The sequence below is a fragment of the Arvicanthis niloticus genome, chromosome 2, assembly GCF_011762505.2.
Source record: "Arvicanthis niloticus isolate mArvNil1 chromosome 2, mArvNil1.pat.X, whole genome shotgun sequence".
Classification (NCBI taxonomy): Eukaryota; Metazoa; Chordata; class Mammalia; order Rodentia; family Muridae; genus Arvicanthis; species Arvicanthis niloticus.
The window spans coordinates 52,692,490-52,715,180 of NC_047659.1; the positions used below are offsets into that span (position 1 = coordinate 52,692,490).

General features: G+C 40.2%; 1 protein-coding gene across 3 annotated transcripts in view; it reads right to left on the reverse strand.

Annotated features, from left to right (window-relative positions):
• The window catches only part of Sestd1 (SEC14 and spectrin domain containing 1), an 89,179-nt gene that overhangs the window by 3,565 nt on the left and 62,923 nt on the right, over positions 1-22,691 (reverse strand). For all 3 annotated transcript variants that reach the window (XM_034495506.2, XM_034495505.2, XM_076928945.1), the window contains 8 exons: positions 22,360-22,571; positions 16,511-16,633; positions 9,054-9,248; positions 8,480-8,594; positions 6,999-7,158; positions 2,343-2,424; positions 1,575-1,697; positions 813-1,004 (listed from right to left, as the gene is read on the reverse strand). In XM_034495506.2, coding sequence (XP_034351397.1) covers positions 813-1,004; positions 1,575-1,697; positions 2,343-2,424; positions 6,999-7,158; positions 8,480-8,594; positions 9,054-9,248; positions 16,511-16,633; positions 22,360-22,571 — 1,202 coding nt within the window. The remainder of the gene's footprint in view (positions 1-812; positions 1,005-1,574; positions 1,698-2,342; positions 2,425-6,998; positions 7,159-8,479; positions 8,595-9,053; positions 9,249-16,510; positions 16,634-22,359; positions 22,572-22,691) is intronic.

Below are 22,691 nucleotides of genomic sequence, written 5' to 3' on the forward strand. Positions count from 1 at the left end.
AGAAATGGGCTCTATCAAAAACTTGCCCAAATAACACTACTATTTTTATTGCCAGCTTCTGTAACTAATAACATAAAAGTATAAAAAAGAAATACCAGAATCTTTGAAAATAATCATGAAACAAAGGTTTTTTTGTTTTTTTGTTTTTTAGTTTCATTAGTTTACTTGGCCAGCCCTTTACCCTAAATTATGCAATCATGGAGGTAACTTTTAAAAACTTTCTGACAATTACTAAAAATGTAGTTGCTACAACAGTTTCCTTTCCTGACCCAATGACAGAGCCTGACAAGGTGACAGCAGAGTGCAGACAGAACCTGGACCTGGATTGGGCTGTGTGGGCAGAGAGAGGTGAGGGAAGCCAGGACTCCTGTATCTCTGGAATCCTTGGCCAAGCACTCCAGCACAGTCAGCTCAGGAGACTTGGTACAGACAGATACTCTTAAGACAACACACACATTCAAATGAAATGAATATGAATAGTAACACACACAGATTAATCACATAATCACATTACTCCGTTAATATTTTAAATGCTGGCAACTTTTTGTTAAGGGAATACACTGGGGCTGGAGAGGGGTCAGTGGTTAGAACACTGTCTACTTTTCCAAAGGCCTTGGGCTCAATTCCCAGTACCCACATGACAGTATTGTTACTGTCTGTAACTCCAGTCCCAGAGGAATGTGACACCCTCTTCTGGCCTCTGAAGGTACTGCATACACCTGGTGTACAGACTTAAATTCATGTAAACACTTATACACATAAAATTAAAAAAAAAAAAAAAAATCAAACAAGTTTTTAAAGAGCCTGCCTACCTTTTCAGCATTTGAGTGAAAGGCAATAGCCATTTCCAACCTATGCACTCTCTCTTCAGATGCTACTGTGAACTGCTTCCACACTCTGTTCAGTCGAGGAAGTGTGTCTCCTGAGGACCGGGAAGTACAGCGCAGAGACTGACAGAGCACAACTGTGGCCTGCAGCAGCTGTCTGCCATAGTCGTAAGTGCTCTAGGAAGGAAAACAACTACCGAGATAGAATGCAAGAATTCAGATGGAGGGAGAGGGGAGAGGGGAGGGGAGGAAGAGGGGGAGAGTGTGGCACCACTAGACATCAATACTACACAGTCCAGTGGCCTTAGAGATCTGATGACCAAGAGGAGAAGAAGTTAGCCACATACTTTATATTATATCTAGAAAAGTAAAATATAACCATGTGAACTCCATATTATAGAAAATACACAGACTCTCAATCCCAAAACAATTTTCTATTATTATGCTAATTCTAGTGAGACACTGGGAGTGTTGCTTTTAATTTGCTGTTATTAACAAATATCGTACATTGATTCCGTGAACTGTTAGACGGTCCACACAATAGCACAACATATAATACTAAATACAGGGTGCACAAAGATCCTATACTCAAGAGAGAGTTTATGTGCACCCGATGGCATTCTCCTAGTTCTATGTAGCAAAACTGACCTTCTTGGACCTGGTTATCTTTTTACCTAAAGTCACACCATGATCTAGCAGAAAGCTATTCACACAGTGCACTTGTAGAAAAGAAGACAAGTTCTGTACCTGTGCAACATCGACAAATTTTCTGTGTTTTTCCAGTAAAACCTTTGTCTCCTGAGCATCGTCACCCAACCTGATGTGTGTCTTCAGCAGGGCATCCAGAAGTTCACTTAGCCATTCTACCGCCTGCATGAAAATACAGAATAAAACCAGATTCACCATTCTCTTCTTGTATTAAATATGACATCTGTACAGAACTTACCTCTGTTTGATTAGTTGGTTCTTTCATTCTAACTTTGGCTTTAGCATTTATTTGATGCCATGCTCTACGAACTAATGATCTCCTCTGCTCCTCAAACCTCCACCTCAAATGTCAAGGCTGGACATACCGAAGAGAAGTGCTCAGTGTCAAACTAGCATCCTATGACCCAAGGCCATGGGACCAAGTAATGTTCTGATACTAAATGCATGATTACATCAAGTTGTTTATGTAGTACTGAGAATTCTTTTATGGGTGGAATGGTGGGTGCTTCACTAGTCTTCATTCCAGGATAGAACTAACAACTGAGTTGACAATGATAAGTAATTAATGTTCCCAGTCTCTAAATCAACAGAGGGTTTTGCTGAGGGGGGTGTGTCAAATGAGATCAGTTAACTAGCTGAATACCAAGCTGTATTCTTTACAGGAGAAACTAGAACCTGATGTAATAAACTGACTTTCTTAGCACCATAGGAGTCCACTTTGTTCAGTTATGTGAACTCGACTTTTTAACTTAAATCTATAATGAAGTAAGTCTAAACCAACCTCCTATGCGGTTAAGCAGGCCTTACCTGTGAAGCATCCTCTTCACATTTAAACAACTGCACCATCTGAAGCATCTTCAGCCTCCGCACATCTACCATGTCCTCACATCTAATGAACCAAACACAAACTCAGCTTACTATTCTGGTTTCAGTGACTGTCTGACACACGTGTTTAACAGAACACTAAAGTACTTAGTCCTACGCTAAGAACTGCAACTATTTTGTACTGACTTGTCAGCAGTTTATGAATATCTAATCTATTATCTATGTTATATCAAGACCTCAGAATACCTGGAATGATACTGAATGACAAACCCTCTCGAGGATAGCATGGATTCTGTAAAATATTGAAGCAAAGCATAAATGCAGTGGTCCACCAAAACCCAAAGAAACTTTCATTGCCAATTTTATTAACCAAGCTTTAAGATAAAAGTGTAAGAGTTTAGAAGATATTTCTTGTATATTTTATCAAATTATATTAGCTGAAATAATATTAAATTCTGAATTTAAAATGTTTATCTATCTATACTCTTCAAATAAAAAATAGCCCACAGATCTTCTGAGGTAAGACAGACAAAGCACAGAGCACTGTCTGGTCTCACTGTGGTCGGCATGGATACTGTACAGAGCACTGTCTGGTCTCACTGTGGTCGGCATGGATACTGTACAGAGCACTGTCTGGTCTCACTGTGGTCAGCATGGATACTGTACAGAGCAGTCTGGTCTCACTGTGGTCGGCATGGATACTGTACAGAGCAGTCTGGTCTCACTGTGGTCGGCATGGATAATGTATAGAGCAAACTCCAACAGTGTGTGGTGAAAGTAAGACAGTGACCCATCTCCTTCATTCCCACACAGTGCCATGAGAAAGCAGGGAGGGGACTCTTATAAAGCCCCACCGATCAGAAACAAGGAATTCAACAGGTCACAGGCTCTATAGTCAGTGTCCCTGAAGAAAGTCTAATGATAATCCAGAACTAGCTTACAACAAACTGCTTTTTAGGTAAGCATTCTCATTCACAGCCTAATGTTAATAGAGCTTCTAAGGTAAGACTACAAGTGATGGAAGGGAAATAATGATGATTGTTTCCAAAATATAAAACAAAATATCTAAGACACCTTAATTATAAAGATGATTAACACATATAAACTTAAACATGTTTTATGCTATTAGGAAAATAAGAGAGCTTACATTTAAATTGTATATCATTAAAGCACATATTTTGGAAAATGTTCCTGGAAAATGAACTTTAGATAGGTAAAATGGTAAAAACTGTTACAGATCTAGTACTTTGTGGGGGTGGGAAGGTGCAAGTGACTCAGGTGCCTAACATAAGCATCCACTGGACAGGAGACAAGAAGATGAGGAAGTCCTGGATGCATGACAAATACAACATATTCAAGAAACCAAGCAAGTAGGATTCTGTAGATGACGCAGACACTAAGACTGCAGAGCTGAAGGCAGCCCCCCATGTGATCCTAAGGACACAGCTTCATCTCAGAAGACAGGCCCAGTGTAATTCCATCCGGCACATATGTCTGATGAGAGTAGTCCATAGTCAGCCGTCTCCTGACAGCCTCCCTGTCACCAGAAGTCCATGCTTCCACCCCACAGAAGACATGATAAATACTGGCATAAGACCCTTGAGGCCCTGCAGCTATCCTTTTGTTGTGAACATAAGACTGATGAGGAATATCACTGTAAGATGGATTATGGTGAAAAGCACCAGCATCAAGAACAGTTTAGACCATGAAGCTAAAGATGAATCACAAACAGCTCAGGCAGACTTGGTAAACTACAAGGCAGTTCAATTAAAGTAACAGAGGCAACTGTGAAAACATCTGTCCAATCAACAGCTGGGGCCTTTAAGTGACCTCACTTGTGGTCTGCAGCTCATTCAAAGTTCAGGGCCTGTACATGTTAGTGGACAGCATCTAGTTGTGTGGAGCAAGGTACAGAGTCAGAAGATGGTGATGAAGAGGAAACGCCTAAGTATGTCTGGGAAGGGATCTGCCCCTGGAAGTGTTAACAAGGCTCTATAGAAAACAGTAAAGCTTGGTGAAGATGAGGAGGAGGAAACTGTAGAAGCAGCTCCAGTACAGGAATCTAGGAATCTGTACAAGATCCTGCAGCCAAAAACAAACAAACAAACAAACAACCCCAAACAAATAAAAACAAACAAACAAAAAACCTAGAATGGAAAATACTTAAAACCATCAACACCAGGATCAAAGGTCAAGAATCAGAAACAAACAAAAGAAAAAAACAAAAACAAAGAACTCAGTTCCATAGAAGATATTAAGGCAACAAAGCAAGCAAGTATATAGAGAAAACAGTCTCTTAACAAAGTGCATTCTGAGTTCATCAATTACATCAAGAATTGCTTCCAGATGATGGACCAGGAGGCCCCTCGAGATCTCTGGCAGTGGAGATAGCTTAACCACTTACAATGTTCCACCGTACTTCACTGCTGCAGCAGCCGATACCTGGCTATGGTTTTTATAATGTGAAGTGAGAACTTTCCTCGGTGTTTAGTAAATGTTGCCCAGACCCCACTACCAAGAGTGTGCTGTCTAGATGCCTGTTGCATTTTCGAGGATAGAAATACACTTTTACTTGGTCTTAGACATGCATGGAACGTAAGGACAGGACATGGTGGTCAGACCTGGAAATGGTTCGGAGACAAAAGTAAAGGTATGAAAAAGCCTTGGTATTCTAATAACAGAAATGAGAGTCAGTGGCCTCATCTGATTCTTTTCTTTTTTATGTGTATGAATACACAGTAGCTGTCTTCAGCCGTACCAGAAGAGGGCATCAGATCCCATTACAGATGGTTGTGAGCCACCATGTGGTTGTTGGGAATTAAAACTCAGGACCTCTGAAAGAGCAAGCAGTGCTCTTAATGGCTGAGCCATCTCTCCAGCCCTTCATCTGGTTCTTGTACCAGAGTAGATTACTCTTGTCTGCAGCGGCCTGATGAGCAGCAAGGCCCAAGGCAGGAAAGAACAAACCTTGAGCATCTGATAGGGTGTAAGAGAACAGGAGGATTAAAGACTCAGAGACAAATCTTAAATTTGGTAGCTGACAGCAACTTGAACAGGAAACTAGAGAGCAAAGTTTGGGGGAAAGGGAATCTGATCTAGACCAAGTTGGTTTGAGGGAATGTGGTACATCTAACTAGAGGTCCTCTGGTGGTGTCCTGAGTCAGAGAGCCCTGGATAACTAGCAAGCCCTGAGTATGCAAGGCACACTCAGAGAAACACCCAGAGAGGACAGTAGGACCCAAGAGCTCTGGAAGTCCTAACTTTAGCAATAGAAAGAGAAACCAGAAGAGATGGAGCCAAGAGGGGGCTTTGAAATAAGACACATATGTCACTGACTTTCAAAGAGACAGCACCAACAGTGGCCATTGGTATTTAGAATCAAGAGGGGTCAGGTCCAAATATTTCTTTTTTTTCAAGACTGAGAATTTATTAGATACAGCGATAAGAAGTTACTGACACTAGAACAAGAAAGCAAACAGGGATTGTACAGGCAGACAGGAAAATAGAGGGATAGAAATAATTCAGAGAAGTAAGGAGCTCAGGTTACACCTGCACATGACTGAGCTCTGAGGATAAGTGGTGGCATCGGAAGACAGTGGGCTGAGAGCAAGCCACCCCCACCATGCCAGTTCTGGGTACACATTTATTTACTTCCTATCGGAGACTTAAGTACTCACAGGAGGAGCCAGAACCAGGGTGGACAAGAAACATCGTTGGAGTAAGAAGACAGGAGGGTATCAGAGAAGCCAGAGCACAAACACTTGGACTCACCCTAGAAACTGATGGTAAGGACCCTGCAGGAGGGCAGGGTGCAAAGGGATCCCCTGCCCTGTGACTCTTCATGATGTACAATGGAAATTTCTGTAAAATTTCCCATGGCTTAAGTTTGCAGGTGTGCAATATTCCCTACAACCATGCCAGATTGCCTATCTGTGCCTATTCTTGCCTCTGTGTAATTTTATTTTTTACTTTCTAACACTTCCAGGTCACTGTTATAGACTGAGTCTCTAGACCAGTGGTTTTTATCTTCTTAATGCTGCAACCCTTTAATATAGTTCCTCATATTGTTGTGACCCCAAACTATAAAATTACTTCATTGCTACATCATAACTGTAACGTTGCTACTGTTATGAATCGTAATATAAATATCTGATATATGACCCCTCCCAAAGGGTCATGATCCACAGGTTGAGAGCACCTCCTCTAAAACCTTAAAGTTCCTGTTAGTCTAACAAGGGAAATAAAATCGGTGTCAGCCCACTGTTTAATCCTACAGCCAACACAATAATGGATATATGGCATAAGAAAATGAGATACAGAAACAACTAGGTAAGACTTAACAGAACTCTAAACCAAGAAACTAGGAAAAGCACGTCTCCAAAAAAGGTCGTCTTAAAGCAGATATGAGTATCTGAGAATAACTAAAATCTTTACAACCGAGTAAAAAGGAGACATGCCTCTTCATCTAATGAATTAGCATTAGCTGTCAGAACAAGTATATAAAAATTATTACACTCACCTCAAACCTACTCTGTACATAGCATATAACAGGTAAGAGATTTGAGTTTGCAAAATCTAGAGTATTTAACTGTTATCATGTTATCTTGATAAAATTTAACATTAACATTTAAACTTTGCCTTTGTTTCCTAAGTTGCATGTCTTCCATCACTCCTTGTATGTGGTCCACGTTTTCTTTATTTTCAATAGTAACATCCTTTCCATAGGCCCAGGAAGCCTGATTGGAGATCTGATCCAGGAGACCTTGACCTTTTTCTCGTAAGCCTTGCAATCCCACATCTAAAACAAACAACACTGGATTGAGTCTCTTAACAAGAGTGTTTCCCCCAACAGCTCCACATGGGTTTTAAATGTAGAAGCTTTAGACAGTGGCATGCCAGGATGCAGACCTTTGACTATCTCGAGCAACAGAACCTTTAAATGGGGCTTACAGTGGAACTCTTTTCCACTCTACTAAATACTCCCTAAATGGCATCTTCAAAGCACAAACCTTGTATAGATGACTATTTCTAAAAACTAAAAGTATGAGAATCTCTATTTCAGCAAATACAATTTTCTATTTTTTCCTTTTGCTTTTGTGTTCCATTGTTTAGGGAAATGGTGCACATATTTTGTTAAAAATGTACAATATTTGTGAGATTGCAGAATCACAATGTATGATCAAAGTAAAAGGATTACCACTAGCTATGAGGTCGGCTACAACAGCTCATATGCCATGGTAAACACCATTCAAGATATATAGACTCCAAGTTAGACACGTGCATAGGAGTTCTCTTTTGAGAAAAAGTGTGGCTCAAGAAAACTTCTGATACTTTAAAAGCACATTTGGTGTATGAAATATTAAATAGTATTATGCATACCATCCATTAACAAAGGCTGCAAGCAAGTAAAACGTCAATACAAAAATGCTTTTTAAAACTAATTCCCTGAAGTTGTTTTCATAATGAATTAATTTGGTTCAATCATGTGTCATCACTTTCTACTACCTTGCCTCACTGTTCGGCATCTTCTCCATTCACTCCTGTTGTAAATCGCCCCTGCTCAGTTTTACTTCCAGCTAGGAAGTTCACTGTTTCCTACTGCACACACATGGAAAGGGGCCTGGTGTCAAGTTTCAGAGGTAGATTTACAGGACTGGACCACACTTTCCCTTGGAGATTACTCCCAGTGTGGAGACACAATGCACAGAATCAAACCAACTATTTTTTTCTCATGGTTAGAATATAGAAACAAACATAACAAAATCATAGACTAAAACACAGTTTGGGGCATGCAGGGTTTGCCATGGAGCACTCAAAACTAATTGCGGTTTCTGCATGCATTACACATAGCTGTCCCTGGAATATGCAAGACATAGCACCTGTAGATTGACTGTGTAACAGGAGGTAAAGGCCCAAGGAAGGCAGGACTGAACAATCACAATGGAAAATAAATGCTTTAGCAAAAATTATAACCCTTCAAGAGAATAAAACCTTTCAATATTTTGTTTCTGTGTTCACTGCAAATGATGATTAGTTCAGTATATATAAATTAACTGTCTAACCATGGTAACATTTTTACAAAGAACTCTTTGGTTTCAGCATTTTTAAAATCTGCTTACCAACACTTTTCAGCTTCTCTTCAAGCAGTTTTAAAGTCTGCTGAATCGATGCTCCATCAGCTGGTGCTACGTCTACGCACAACATCCCTAATAAGCCGTCCAACTGCTGAGACAACTAAGGCAGAGGGACAAAGAGACAACCCTGATGTAACCAGCATCTCAAGTCTTCAGTGATTAATGAGGTCATCACAAATACACTTGGAAAGACTATGCAGTTAAAAGATAAGGATGAGTAATCAGAAAGCATGTTATCTAGAAGATGGGACACATGGATGCATGCACCAGGAAGGTCAGCAGAATGCAAGAAGTTATTGATGGTTCCATTTCTGTCCATGTTACAAAAACATATGTATTGAGAAACCATCAAAATGAACTACTAGCTTGGAATGCTCTAGTTAAGTAGGTTCAATCACATGCAGAACAGCAAAATTACTTAAAGAAATTCATTTCATTACCTCCACCAGAAAATTACTGTCCCAGAAAAGTCATCATGGGGCATGCAAACCTACAAAAGTTTTGTACAGATTGTTTGGATCATTTGGAGACAGGGAAGGCAACTGGAGCAGGTACTCACATCTTGGGCCACACCATGAAATTCCAAAGCTGCCTGCAGGAGGTTTTGCCTAAATTCTAGCTGACTGGCCTGTCGATAGCAGACGTCGCTAAGCTGTTGCTGTAGAGACTTCAACTCCACAAGATCTTCCTCATCTCCAGCGTTTAAGAGTGCTGCAATCTGCTGATTAAGCTCCACATACACTGCAAACCACTCCTGTAACAGGGGCATTACAAAGCAAACTAAAGGTCAGATTGCTCCAGGGGCACTAATTGTAATTTCTCAAGAAGAGAAACAGAAATTTTTGCAAATCAGAATTATTTAAATAGAGGATAATCACATCCTTCCACTGTGACCCCAAAATCCACCCCAAACCAGTTTTTCCTGGGCCTTCTAAATGGCCCTTCTTCCCTGCTCTAAGGGACGCCTGTTTGCACTCAGAAAACACAGGGGCCCCTGAAATTTTTCCAGACTAACTATAGTTCTTATTAAGAACATCCCACAAGACCTGGGTGAGTTCATCTCTCATCATTACCTCTAGACTGTTGTCTACTCCCCCAAACCTCACCTCTGCCTCATGTTGCTGAATTTGAATTTCTCCTTGCCAGGTCTCCCACCCACAGTAGAGTATCACAAAGGCTTGGCTTTCTCTTAGCAACATTTCTATCATGTAGACATCTATCAACACCAACTCCTGAATTTGTCTCTTTGACTCCCTGATTCCCTTTCTGAACTGTATTATTCTCACTCTATCTCACTGACCTATCTTAGACACCACAAAAGCTGATTGCCTGCTACTATCCAGCTCCCTAAACCTCTATTTCATGAATCCCGTTGTTCTGACCTCCAAAGACTGATCCCAACTGTTCTCCTTTAGCATGTTCACGTTACAATCCTATCGGCGCCACCGATCCATGTCGACAGGTTTACTGTCCAGAACTTGGCAGCCTCCTTCTTCCCTCTATCCTAGGTCACAGACTCATACTACTTCCTTTTAGACCCATGCCAGGCTTCCTTCTACGCATGTACTCACCACAACCTAGAACCATGCTTCTCTACCTACTGTGACTATACCAGCTCCCGTGGATATGGCACTATAGCCATGTGCTATACAATGGTGGTCAGTAGCAGAACACAATACAACAATGTTCCACAGATTATATAGTGTATCAACATCACAGTCACTCAGTCAATGTTTATGCAACATAAAGAAAAATACATTTTCAGTGCTGGCCCCCCCTTCCACATTGTTGGGTAGTGAATGGCAGGACAGAATGTCAAATTCTCATGTATGTACATATCCCACTTTGTGCCTTGATCATATCAAAGACCTCAAAAGATTTTTTATTATTAAAAAAAAACTTGGCATACATAATATTAGGTACTACTCTGCAATGTAGTTTTCAAAGAAAAATTATTTTTACTCTTCTCTCCTCTTTTTCTACATACCCCTGGCACCGTGCTTGTGTTCTCAACACACACACACACACACACACACACACACACACACACACACACACACTTTCCACTGTTGCATGACATGTATCTTATTGGATTCTCTCAGAACCTTGTTTCCCCTCATGGTCTCTCCTCAGGTTTCAAACCTGCACACACACTCACCTCACTTACTGACTATACACAGGATGGCAGAGAACATACGGTTCCTAAGATCTCACTCCTTGCTTTACTGGAAGAACCTGAAGCCTCTCATGTCCCCGCCTGAGACCCTGTGAGCTCTTCTGGAGCCCTGCACCTGTGAGCAGCTGCGCCCAGTGCTCTGCAGTCGGTCCACGGCTGCAGACACACAGCTTTGCCTCTGCACTTATGTTGTCTGTATCGCCCACCAAGGTTTTTTCAATTGGATTACTTTTATCAGCTTGTACCTCAGCTGAAACATATTTAAAAGCACATTTTAGGTTGTCTACATTTTAATGCTCTAAGCTCACACATACATGCATGTATGCACACACAAACTTGAACATATACACACCTGTACACAAATGCATGTCTACAATGCGCGCGCGCGCGCGCGCGCGCACACACACACACACACACACACACACACACACACACATGCATGCACACACAGACACACACACACACACACGTACGCGCACACACAGGTGCACGCACATGCACGCACACACATGCACGCACACACAAGCGTGCATACACACACACACACACACACACACACACGCATGCACACACATGCACATGCACGCGCACACACACACCCCTCCCTTCTAGGCGTTCTCAATACTCATTTCCTATTCTCTTTCAAATTTCTCCCAATCAAATTTCTCCTATAAAGTTTCTCCTAATGTTGTCCTAATCATATCACACTCACCAGAAACTCTCCACAGCTTTGCTCCTCCACCAACAAGCACCACTGGCTCCACCCTGTGAACTCAACATCCTATCACAGTGTGCTCCCTCCTTTAGTCGTCTCTAGCCTTCATTTTTATTACCTCTAACTCCACACAAGTCTATGCTCAAAAAATGCTTCAAAGTGGCTTTAGTTTCTTCCTATGGTGGAAAGGCATCCCAGTCCCCATGCAGACTTGCCCTCAACACCTTGCTCCCTGGCAACACCAACATCCCATCTCCATCATGCTCCCGCAGCAGCATGCTTCCAGCACCGAGTTTTTTATCTCAAGTGTCCCGAGCTTGAATTCCTCCTTCGACACATTTCAAGGTTCAGGGACTAAGTGGCATGTCCTCAGCGAGGCCTTGCCTCAACATCACACCTCTCCATTGCTCTCTGCTCCCCATCTTTCCTGACTCAATTGCAAATCTAGACGGTAAGACTTTGCTACAAATCAAGAATTCACAACAATGCATTCAATTAACACACACTAAATAAATATAGAAAATGTAGTAGCTTTTGCAGACTTGGTATTAAATTAAGTAGGTAATAAGATGATTTTTGGTAATGTCTGTTAACATGACTAAGAAGAACACAGTAGTAATACATATGAGAAGCCATACAACAAAGACCTCTCTGCCTAGACTGTCGAAAATGCAGAGGTCAAATTACTGTTGCATTAATGTTGGCACTAAGAATTGTCTTACTATTTTATTGGTTATGTTAGAAACATAATTAGTTTATAAGGAATTTAAAAAATTAAAAGTCATTACAATGACTGATGGAGCGTAGATGTCAACATTTTATTTTACACTGGGTGTCTTGTGTGCTAATGTGCAGAATGAGGGGGGCTCAAAGGACAACTTTCAGGAGCACCACTGGAGTATAGAGGACACAACTCAGCTCATCAGGCTTGGCAGCAGGCACATTCTCACCAGCCCAAGAATGGCTGTTTCAAAGTGAAAGGACTCGTGGAGAAAATTTGATGTCATGTTCTCAAATAGAATGTGATTTCACTGTCTTATTTATAGCACTTAGAAATTTAGTTAGTATTCTGAAGAAATGTGTCTACTTCCTGAAAAAGAAGTTGCAATGATGCTAAGCAAAGCAATACACTAAGGGGTTAGCCTTCTAGAAAACAATTTTTCACTGAGAACTTCAAGCTTCACCTGGGTTGGCGCTTATCAGAAGGTTTAAACTCTATGCTGGGGCCCCAGGGTGTACAGGTTCTTGTAACCTTGCCAAGGATGTAAATATAACACAAGGACTGGTGTGTCTCAAAAATCAATACCTTGATTAGAGATACAGATTTTACTGATTTGCATAACTGAGGTTGTCTAAAGACATATCAGTCTGTCTAGGCTGAGTCATGGAGGACCTGGCTTGCCTATAACATGTACTGAAAATTAATTAAATTAATTAAATTATTAATTAAATTAATTAAAGAAAATTATTAATTAAACTAATTAAAGAAAATTTTAAAAATTAAAAAATTAATTTTCCTACAAAAGGGGGGGAATGTACCCCTCAGGTGAGCAGACTGCCTTCATCATTCACCATGATCTATCCAGCTTGTACATCTGTTGTATAGAGAATGATTAAGTATAGTGAAATGAAAAAGCACAAGATTTGGGGCTTGAATGAAGACTTAAGCAGCCAATGAGCGTGAGTGTCTTCCTTACAGCACTAAGAGTCAGGGCTTAGCTGCCAGGGTACGTGCAGTGGGCACTGCTGGAATGCTGAGCATCTACAATAGCTGTACCAGGAAAAGCATCCTAATGCAGACGAAAGAAACACTGCCAGGTCAACCAGGGTGATTCCCACACAGGTTGTACCAAGAGGAAACGTGTCTTGATTTGTTAAGCACGCCCATACTACTGGTTCCTACTAGATGGTACACACCAGGACATGTGGCCTCTGTGGCCAAGATACGGGCAGAATGCTAACAGGCTTCACAGACCACACTCCACACTCTCACCACAGGTTCCCTGCTTCACTTGCCTCTACCAGCCTACAAAAGATTCTTGCCAAACTAATTTTTAAAATTTTTTTTCTGAATGTTTTGAGAAAAGGAGTCTTGCAATTTGTAATTCTCCTGCCTTAAAGTTCTGAGATTATAGGTATGCAACACCACACCCAGATTCAACTAAAATATTTTAAAATTTGTTATCAGATTCTATAACCACTACCTTGCTCCATATTATTTTTTCTGTTGTACTAAAAAGCTGAACGAATGTCCAGACCATAATCCCTTGCAAAGAACTGCGTGTTATTCTCATTCTTATTTATATTAATCCTAAACAGCCAAAGACACTGAGTTTGTAGTTTTAATTCTCCATTATGCTTTCATGTGAAATTTTAAATTTAGTGCTTGACATTGTAATTCAATGTGGTAAACATTTTCAAATACTATCTTTGTTAGCTATCAATACTAAATTTTGTCATCACTTCAAAAGATCTGAAAAACACCAATTAAAGCTTTCAGCATTTGGGTCTTATTTACAAAGAACAAATAAGGGTTTTGGTTGGTTGGTTTGTTAGTTGGTTGGTTGCTTGATTTAAAGACAGAGTCTCACTATGTAATCCTTGATGGTCTAGAACTGGCTATGTTGACCAGACTGGCCTCAAAGCTAGGGTAATTCTTTATAGGTGTGTGCTGTAACACACTCAGTTAAGAAAGTCTTGAATAAAATACTAAGTATCAGAACCTTAAATATCATAAGCTAGCAGATTTATCAACCAACCTTTCAACAAGTCAACAGTGCAGCGCCACCTATTGGTTAAAACACTACAATCCTCTTTTTAAACCTTACAAGGAAAAATTTCAAATCTAACAAAAGTGCAACACAACAAAATAATCAAAGTCTGTATCCACCAAGCTTTAGTTGTTTGTAACCTATGGCTGACTCCATTTAATCCAGACTCCCACCCAGTCTTTCCACACCTCCCAATTATACAATGAATGACTTAAGCATAATCTCTGAGGAACCATCAGTGCTTTCCTTGAGGACTAGGAGTGAAGATGTAAATTTGTCTCTGCAAGTCTGCAGGTACCAAGAGCATAAGAATTAAGATGTAAACAAGAACATGCTGTCTGTCTCTTCAGTTTATTCATGAAACTGAGAAAAGACATAGAAAGAGCACTTGGGGCACACAGAGAGCCACTGCAGTGCCAATGAAGCATGTATGTCTGTCAACAGTGCGCATCTGGAGAACAATGAGGTGGTATCTGAAGAACTACATCTGGATAGCCCCACACCAGCTGGTAGTCCTTTCCAGTTTAAAGTTCTGCATACATTTCAGCACACAAAAGTAGGCTGAAGCACACAGACCCTCTAAGCACATTGCTTCTTTAAAGTAACTTAATGACCTTGTAAAGAAAATGTTACACAGGCATGTCTTTTTGTGTAACCCGCACTTTTTCCCACACTTCATAAAACATGCAGTGTGTTTTTCAATCCAATGTGAATGTATACATGGTATGTGTATAACCCATTTTCTACTTCTTCTTGGTTTTCTTGGTTTCTTTTTAAAAACAACAAAACACAAATGTTTCTTCAGATCCTCACATCACAAACTCTCACTAAAAGTCTTGCATAATTAAATTCTCTCAGATAAAGTCAACAGTGCTCTATGCCACACACTGATTTCAAGAACTAAATAAGCGAACAAATTACAGAATCCAGTTATGCCATAGTAATGCACAACAGAATAATCCACAGTTTCTACAAACCAATCAATACCAAAAAATAAAACAAAACCAGAAGCAAACCAATTAGCACTATACCATGCAAAAAGAACCAAGAGAATTAAAAAAATTTATAACCCCAGGAACAGGGCTTACAAGCTAAATACAAATTATCCACGACAACTTTGTTTAACCATGAAAGAGAGATCCGTGCTGGAAACTGTGAAATGCATTAAAACATATATGCTTTCCATTGTAGGATTTCATTCTAAGTATCTTATGAGTTCAACATTATTATTACTCACAAGTTTTTGAAGATATTCTAAGAAGATGCAAATTAACGGATTCAGTGTTGATTTTTCCAATTTTGTATTCAGTCCACTTAAAATCAATGTAAAGACATGGCCTGAGAAAACTGAGAGTCTTCCTCACAAACTGGACGTGAGCTTCACACTGAGGCCAGGCTGACTGCCCCACTGCAGAACCCAAACAATACTGAATTCCTCCACTTACAAAGTTTTACATTTAACTTTTTTTCAGCCACTATATTCATATTCATATTCATATTCATTCTCTCTCTCTCTCTCTCTCTCTCTCTCTCTCTCTCTCTCTCTCTCTCTCTCTCTCTCTCTCTCTCTCTCTCTCTCTTTGGTTTTTTTCGAGACAGGATTTCTCTGTGTAGCCCTGGCTGTCCTGGAACTCACTCTGTAGACCAGGCTGGCCTCAAACTCAGAAATCTGCCTGCCTCTGCCTCCCAACTGCTGGGATTAAAGGTGTGTGCCACCACTGCCTGACGTGCCACTATTCTCTACAACCAGCTTAGGGATTAATTTATTGCCTGATGCATATCTGATTTCCTGTGTTTAACGATGTCTGTGGTGTGGCTCTCAGCATATAATCCTACTGTATATTCCCAGTAGAGCAGCAGCAAAGGCCCTTCACTCTGAAGACTAGAGTGCCACTTGAAAAAGGAAAGGGAACAGGGAGAAATGGGATGGGGGTGGGGTTGGTGATAACTACAGGGCTCTAAAGGGGAAGTGAATATGATCAGAACATTTGATATACAACTATAAAAACTTCACAATGAACCCATTATTCTATATGATTAATATTAGCTAAAACAACAATTAAATCCAGAAGTTTCCATCTCAGGAACTACTGGTAAAAGTTCTGTGTTTTTAAGTCACCATTTCCCTGACACTGTAAACGTCATCTAAATTGTGCTTCTTTAACAAACAATGGAACTGTAAGGGAATCAGACTAAACTGGCACTGATCATGTACAGCCATAAGGTGTACTTTCAGACCTCTAAGCACTCAACACAAGCACTCCGTGCCCTATACCAACATTGGAAGCAAACCAGTGTGCAGCGCTCAGTCCCACCCAGCTACCAGTGATGTCCACAGAAGGAAAGCTCCTCACACTGTGCTGGCTCTCGATCTCCTCATGCTTCTGTTGCAGGGCCTGGGAAGCCCTGATGGAGTCGCCAATGCCCCACTGTGCTCTCAGTTGCTCAGATCCAGGCCCTTCAAGCCAGTTCACAACCTACAAATGAAAAGGTAAGATGAAAATAACCAAAAGCTTTTCAAATTTTCATTCTCATTAGTTTCCCATCCCCAAATTCCTGAATTCTTCAAATGTTTTAACTTAAATTATTTAAATTCTATTTAAATATCTATTAAATATTTAAAAATCACTTGCAGTAAATGTCTCTTTTGGAATTACATATTTATACTGAGATATCACTACCAGAAACCTGAATTTGGACAAATGAACACTGTAGTTAGCTATCTGACTATCTGCCAGGCTGAGGTAAAAAACAAATCAAAACCCAACAAAATAAAACACTAGGAAGCTTCTATTAAAGAGGGTTAAATTGTACTTATAATAAGAGATTCAGAACTATAGGATTTAGAGTTGGGGAAGACATCAGAAACGACACTGAACTAACATTTCAGAAAACTGAGTTTCAGCAGTTAAGTAACTTGTCCAAGGTAACAATATGCTATTAAAAACACACACTCAATTTTAAATGTTTATGCATTCTTTTTTATAATTATATAAACATACAGTATAAGGGAATACTGTGCATTTCCTTCTGTTAATTTTTAAAGCAGCTTTCCTGTATCATTCTAGATTTATTTGCTTCAGGGAACTCCTAAGATCCAAGTGATTTCTACCCTGTGATTTTCACTTAGCACTACTGTAGCAATTTTCCATGTGCAAACTACTATGATTTTTAATAAGTCTAAAAACCTCACTTTAAGCAGGCCAGCCCTTTGCCTGCCTCTCCCCAACTGTCCAATCAATCAACCCATTCACCCTGAGATGTAGAGCTATTGCATCTACATTCATGACTCTGCTGTTGCATGTACACATGATTATATGAAAGTAATACACAGCATTCATATACAGTATTTTCTCTAATTCTGTTTACATCCTTGGAAATATATCCATTGGACCTTTCTTGTCCAATGATGAGAATGCTAATGACTAATGCATACATTATAGATCAGTCCTATAAAATACTTGATTCTATCCAAAGTAACCAATAATAAGTTTTAACTGTATTTTCCAATAACCTTTTCAAGGTACACAAACTAACGTTATGGAAATACTCCTGCCAAGTAGAAAAGAAATGTCTCCATACAGTTATTAGAAGTACTGAATACACTGCAAATATCTGTCTATTACACATATGGGGTCTTCTGTGATTTTTCTTTTTATCTTATATTCTACTCCCTTAATATACAAACATGTGCTTTAAGGTTCAATACTATCACGCAAAGCTAAAACATAAAACAGTATTACTGCTGAGCAACTGGAGTAACTGGGTTGAGCTTCCTTCCTTTTGGCTGAACTCTTGTCAAGTTCATCACTAGCTCTACTGGCAGGAACTCTTCAGAATAAACAGGGGTCTGGTCCTCAACATCTTCAGTCTCTCATCTGAGTGTCTCTATGGGAGCAGGGCTCTAGGACGTTTATTTCACTGGACAGTGTCACTTTCACAAAGGAGACATGAACAGGTGTCAGCTGGAATTCCGGCTCTGTTCCCATGAGTACTTTGAAGAAAGTGTGCAGGGCTGCTTTTGGGACATGCCAGTCAGTGTACATAAGACACCGATTACTGCTCCATATTTTAGTGTTAGATACAATAGGTAAGACAGACACTTTCTTAAGAAATGTACAAGCCTCTTGGGAAAATACAGATGAGAGACCAAACCATAAATCCTGAGAGGACAAAAGCAGCTAGACTCCAGGGAGGGTGGAGAGGCTCAGAGGCCAAGACTTACAATCTATCATGACAAGTCTCTCACAGTGACTGGCCCATCCTGACAGTAGCCCCGTGCACCGTATTTAAGGTGAAGGCAGAACTCAGACTCACACTGGGTGCTGCTTGCTGATTAGTTAACTATGAATGTCCACTTGTCCTCGTGGGTTCCTGTGCTGCCCACTTCTCTTCACACTCTTACCCTTTCACCTTCTACACAGAAGAAAGCCCAACCGCCAGACACCTCCTGACCTGAGTTCCTGGCCTGTGGACTGTACAAAGCAAACCTCTGTCTACATCAGTAGTCTGTCTGCTGCATTAGCTCAGTGACACACAGTGAGCGAAAGTATAGACCCGTGGAGGAGCCATAACTAAACATGAGCTTCATCCAAAGGACAGACATCTCACTGACACAGAAAGCCAGTCGTAAGCTGTAGACACAGCTCTAATGCACACAGAAACCGACTTTCCTCAGTATGGAACGCCACAGTGTAGATGCAGTAACTGTACGACTATTTCTAATAAAATTATTCAAATTGAGGTCAATGCCTAGTAAACAAGTCCATTTAAATGCATCAATGATGGTGACTTGCCAAATGGTGTTATAACATTTTCACTCACACTTTACTGAGTCAAATATAAATGTTAGCTTACATTTAAAAACAGTTTTATACACAATCTCTAACAATATGACCCTTCAAACAGTTATTGATACATTTAAATGCAAAGTATAACCTTGGAGATGTATCCTTAAAACCTGTGAGAACAAACATTTGTACAGGCCAAGAACTGCCTATGGCAGTCCACAACTGTTTTCACAGCTGGATGTCTTGGGTGTATCAGGATGCATACAGGGTCAACTCCAGCAGGAAGGCAGCCAAGCACCCAACTGCAGGGACTGCAGGAAGGGTCTCGGACTGGGAACAGAGCCTCCAGCTGTGCACTTAGTTAATGAGAGTGCATCTTACTCTGCACCTATGACCTCTCTCTAGAATGGAGAAAAAGCACATGTTCTAAAAATAACCCTTGCAGCATTGGCAGGAACATTGCCACAGTAAGTAACAGAATGACCTCAGCCTCTTCAGGGAAATGGTGTTGTTGCTTACTCAGGAGCCATGAAACCTAACTCCTAACTTCACAGAAGCAGCACAGGGAATATCTGCATTCCCATGAAGTCTGACACTGTCCATCTAAACTGTGATTGAAAATTACCATGCACTACTTAGCACTCAGCTTATCAGAGCGATCCACTGCTCGTGGACAATTCAGGGTTTGCAGATTTAACATAAACAGACATGCAGCCTTCTAATTGGCTTTATATAAATTGATTTCCCAAATATGTAAGATACTCTGGTGTATGCCATGTGTCCAGCATGTCACTCACATGCTACTGTAGGGACATTTAAATAACCATGTTGGCAAGGAAACTAGATCTTTCCTTAAGTCTGTGGGAATGCTGCACGCTGACCACTGGTACAGCAGCATGCATGCAGTTTCACAAAGAAAACAGCCAGGGGTGGCCACACGTGCCTGAAATGCCTACATTCAAGAAGATGAGGCCTGAGGCAGGAGAATGATGAGCTTAAGGCCTGCCTGCACTACAAAGTGAGACCTTGTCTTTAAAAGAAATTAAAAACCACCACCACCAACAACAACAAAACCTGAGCTGTAGTGAAATTTGTGTTTTTAACAATAATGTTAGCTAGCATAATCATTATAAACATCATCATCATCATCATCATCACCATCATCATCATCATCATCATCTCCCTTCTCTAATCTCTTAACTGGGCATTCAAAAATGCATCTGTCAATACATTAGCTTCTCTGATCTATTCTATTCAGCAAACACATGGTGATCAATCTTTTGCCTACGCATAAACCCAAAAGCCAGAACTTGTTACATATCAGGCAATAAGGATTTTATAAAATTATCAATTTAAATCTTCACTTAAAAGTCTTAGTAAATCGGTGTGTTGCTGCTGTTATTGCTATAATTGCTCTGTCTGTAGAGGAAGAAACAAGGGCATAGAACAGTCTTCCAAGGCCAAGCTGCTCAGAGGAAAAGGTCAGATCCAGACAGCCTTGGTTCAGAATCCGAGTCTTGTCCCAACCACTGTGTCATGTCAGCTCTGTGCTGTCAAAGGTAACGCTAACATAAAGTCTGTACAATCGATACAGGCTGCCTTTAACATACTAATGAGTACCTACAGTCACAATTAAACATGTGCTCAAACATCTTTGATTTATATGTGATTAATGTTAATTAAAAACTCAATTTCTGCCTGGAATTCAACATCTTCCTTTCATAACTTACTAATTTAGTTAGAGGTCCCAAAGTATAGCCTGCAGGCCAATTCTGGCCACCACCTGTTTTGAAAATAAAGTTTTACTGAAAACAGGCCGTGCACATTTGTATACATATATCATACTTAGACATTCCTTATACTATAAGGAAGGCTAGGTAGCTGTAGCTACAGAAAACACCACACGATCCATAAAGCCTAAACATTTAGTCTTTATAGGCAATGCCAGCTAACGTTTTCCACAGGGGCATCCAACATTTTGGCTCCCCTGTGCCTCACCAAATAATGAATGATCTTGGCCATTTCAGGAAGTGTCCAACCTGTTACCCAAGAGTTTCTTACATGTGACACTGCTTTCCTGAACCACAAAGCAGGCTAGACAAGTCTAGGTTAATAAATATACAGTACTAGAGAGCTGGGTTTTTTCTAAACACTAACCTTCCATAAGTGGTTCCACACGTGTTTCAATTAATAAGAAGATGCTCTATAGATTCCAGGGCAATCCAAGACTCCAAAACCACTCCCTTATTACGCTATTCTCTCACCACCAAAAAATGCCAGCCTCCTGTAAACCCTCCTTCTGTGTGGTAAAATCTGCCATGTTCCTAGAAAATAAAGTCAACCTCTACTTCCTCCTGCTAGGCCTTCCCAGACTACAGCAGCCACAGAAACCATCAGTCTAGAAATGCCCAAAACACTCTAGTTCTTTCCTTGCAATATTTAATGCTTTTCTCCTTATCTCTATCAACAAACGAAACTGAGTCTACTTTTATAACCTATATACAATTTAGCACCATGCCTAAATATTTACCTAGAGAATCGATGAATCTAGATTTTAAAAGAACATTTCATATTTCAAGCTGCTTGTACTTTTTTTTAAAGGTTTTATTTTTAGTTATGTGTACGTGTGTGTCTGTGCGTGGGTGTATACATAAAAGCACCGGTACCTGTAGATGACAGAAAAGCATATAGCATCAGATCCCCTGAGGCTGGAGTGACAAGCAACTGGAAGCCCTTCAAGTGAGTATTGGGAATTGAACTCACATCCTCTGCAAGAACAGTATACTCTCTTACTGCTAAGCCACCTCTCTAGCTGTGCCTGCTTGTATCTTCAAATAAAATTATTTAAAGATTTATTTTCTTATTGGTTGGTAGATAAAAATCTACCATAACCCACCGAGTAGAAATGTCTCATATTTGTTTTGGTATTTTCAGTCATATTCTGTATGAAAATCAGTTCTAAAAGGAACTAAAAATTCATTAAGCACATTTCTTTTTATTAATAGTATAAATGTGTACACTTACTATTAGAATTACCTACATCACATGTATTACCTTTGTATGCTACAATAGAATACTTTACAATGATAGTAAATAGTCTAATAAGTTTTAGAAATTAAGAATAACTCAAACAACCATGTTCAAATGTTATGAATTAAGTGAATATAGAAAGCATTTACGTTTTAAAGTAGCTGCTTTTGAAGTCATTTGTTTAGACAGTTAAATCATCAATTCCACCATTTCAAAAATAATTTCACTTTAGTCTAGATGCTCCCTATGAAGATATGAATCCAGTTTGAAATCTCCTAAGTTCTCTACGTGACATAAAGAAGACATAATAAGTCACAAGACAGACATTATCAGGGAAGAGACCCGGAATTCACAAGGATGAGGCACGGCAGTCTGACACCCACCTGCATCACCTTCTGCTGAATCTCCTCTAACTGTGTGCGCTTACTGCGCTGCCTGCAGACTTCCTGGTAGCGGGTGTACTGCTCCCGGAGAGAGTCTAACAACTTCATAACCTGTGGCTGTGCCAGCAGTTCATCATCCATAGGAGACCACGAGACCCCTCCATCGGAGCCATTGAACCGACGCTGCTGTAATTCAGATAACAACTCATGCCCTTTACAAACGAAAGATACTTGTAATTAATGCCCACAAAAAATACAGTCCCTATAGGTTGATCTTCTAAATCCTAGTCCTGATTTTAAAACCTATCCTTCTCATAAGGAATGAAATACAA